Below are 2,339 nucleotides of genomic sequence, written 5' to 3'. Positions count from 1 at the left end.
ATCTAACATGTATTGGCTATTGATTTTTTATTACCATTTGGGTATGACCATGTGTCTTGTAATCTGATCAGTGGACAGTGGACAACACTGGAGAGAGTTCTGCTGCCAGACCTTCAGCTGTAAATGTTCTTAAACCAAAAAGGAACATTTTAAAAGAGTGAATTAAACTTGGATTGAGGCATTATTCACTATTTCTCTGCTTTGAATCAGGTGCCGAACCTTTGTGTGCCTTTTTTTTTTCCAGCTCCGGCGTCTGATCAAAATGGAGCAAGGTGTGAGTCAGGTGGCTGACCTCTGCAGTTACCACGGCAACAAAGCCCTGGAAGCCATCCGCTGTTTCCCACCGTCTGAGGCTCGGTCAGCACTGGAGAACATCGCCAGCGCTGCCACAAAACACTGACTCTGCTGCAGCACCGGAAACTGAACTCTGAACTTTCTCTTCACATTTCAGCCTGCTCATCTGCCCTGTCCAGGCTCCGCCCACACATGCATTCTCACATAGCTACTGTTGCTAGGTTGGACAATCGGTACAGAGCATTAGTGAAAACTCCATTCAAATCAATGAGAAACTGTAGCTGTATTTGTTGAGATAAGTGTATTTTTATTTTATTTTTAACAAATGTGTGCTCCTCCAACATTTACTGAAATTAATCATTTTATTTAGTGGTTTGCCTTTTGCCTCGGAAACAGTTTCTAATCTCCTGGCTTGTCTGTAGATGGCAATCAAGCACTGATGATGGATGATTAGTTTTGGATCAGAAACACCAACTCTGCTCATCCCAAATGTACTGTATGTGATTCTATCACTCCAGAAAACACAGTTACACTGCTCCACATCCCAGTTGCTTCCAGTTCACACTTAGCATTGAGCGTAGTGGTCCGGACCCCAAACGAATGGAACATTATTTTGGACTGAACTCAGCACAGTGAAGCAACTTTGTATCATAGGTGATTATAGCATTGAGGATTCATTATGTTGAACGGGGTTTTCCTCAGTGTTATGTAGCAACAGTAGCCTATTCACTGTAGCCATGAAAACGTTTAACATTTGTGGGTGGACCCAGGACAGAGGAATTGTAGATTTTAAATGCTGAGGTTTTAGGAGCCATTTGGACAGGAGTTAATCTGTATTTGTAATGAAACCTTTCAATAAATTTCACAGTAACTTGATAAATCTGCAGGGGAATGCAAAGTGGCCTTTGTGGTCCTTAATAATGTTTATATACCTCTTTAGAAGTGAGAGAAACTCAAGTTAAGTCGGTTTCTAAGATTCCTGTTCGACTCTACATCCTGGTAATAGTCAGTGGACGGGTGTGGCAGGTTTTTCTGCTGTGGAGTTTTCTTTCCAACAACTTAAATACATGCTTCCTGTCTTTCTAAATGGAGTGTTTTCATGGCTCGAGTGTGAAGAATGTTGCGGTTGAGTGTGTGCGTACATGGCCTGGGTGAAAACAACAATGTTGATATTTACTGAAATCAGACATTTTTGAATATCAGTAATGAACAGGGAAGGAGAAGAAGTCTAGCCATTCACTTACAACAGCACAAACCAACAAGGCAAAGGCTTTTTGTCCAATGTTTATTCAGAAAAGCTAAATAAAAAGGCCCCACCTTTGCTGCAGTTGAAGCCTCTGTTCATCTGTGAAGGCTTTACACAACGTATTGGAATACTGCTGTGAGGATTTGCTTGCATTCAGCCACATAAACATCACTGATGTTTACAACTAAAATTCTGCTAATCCATATGTAATGGATGGGGGTCCATTACTCTAGACAACACAGTTCCTCTACTCATCCATAGCCAGAAGAATCTATACCCCTTTGGAGGACCCTTGGCATTGAGCACGGTGACAGCAGAGTCATGTGTAGCTGCTCCAGAGAATATCTTTATTGTTGGTCAATGCTTTTCTATAAAGATAATACCAACAGTGCATTGGTGCAGCTTAAGGAGGCTGAATTCAGACTGTCTGGAAAGTTTTGGCCAAGTTGCTCCGCCCTGGTGTGTGCAGGCGTGCAAAGGGGTGTGAGTTATGATTGTGTGGGAGTGTGTGTGTGTGTTTGTGCTGGCAGTAATAATTAATGAGCTTAGAGTGTGGGAGCAGGCAGATGGCAGGAAGTGCTCCAGTATCGATTAGCTCGGCCTGAGCAGTGGCGCCAGCCTGGGGGGCCTGCGGTTTCCACGGCGACCGCACCGGTACGCTCAGGGTGTGAAGCGGGACGGAGGGGAGTGACGGTCACAAACAAACACACACACACACAAAACACACACTCCAAATTATTGCTGAACCATTTGGGGGAAATATCTGAGATTTTCTGATCATTTTTAGTCGTGATCAGAG

At 43.4% G+C, this 2,339-nt stretch overlaps 1 protein-coding gene across 1 annotated transcript in view; it reads left to right on the top strand.

The window, feature by feature from the left end:
* The window catches only part of pdss2 (prenyl (decaprenyl) diphosphate synthase, subunit 2), a 39,679-nt gene extending 38,219 nt beyond the window's left edge, over positions 1–1,460 (top strand). Inside the window, exon 9 of the mRNA XM_066679409.1 lies at positions 245–1,460. Within this exon, the coding sequence (XP_066535506.1) occupies positions 245–400 (156 nt within the window). The 3' untranslated portion in view covers positions 401–1,460. The remainder of the gene's footprint in view (positions 1–244) is intronic.
* The last annotated feature ends 879 nt before the right edge of the window (positions 1,461–2,339 follow it).

Source organism: Hoplias malabaricus, chromosome 8 (assembly GCF_029633855.1).
Source record: "Hoplias malabaricus isolate fHopMal1 chromosome 8, fHopMal1.hap1, whole genome shotgun sequence".
NCBI lineage: Eukaryota > Metazoa > Chordata > Actinopteri > Characiformes > Erythrinidae > Hoplias > Hoplias malabaricus.
The sequence above is the reverse complement of the archived record's forward strand: the minus strand, read 5'-3'. Positions and strand labels throughout refer to the sequence as shown.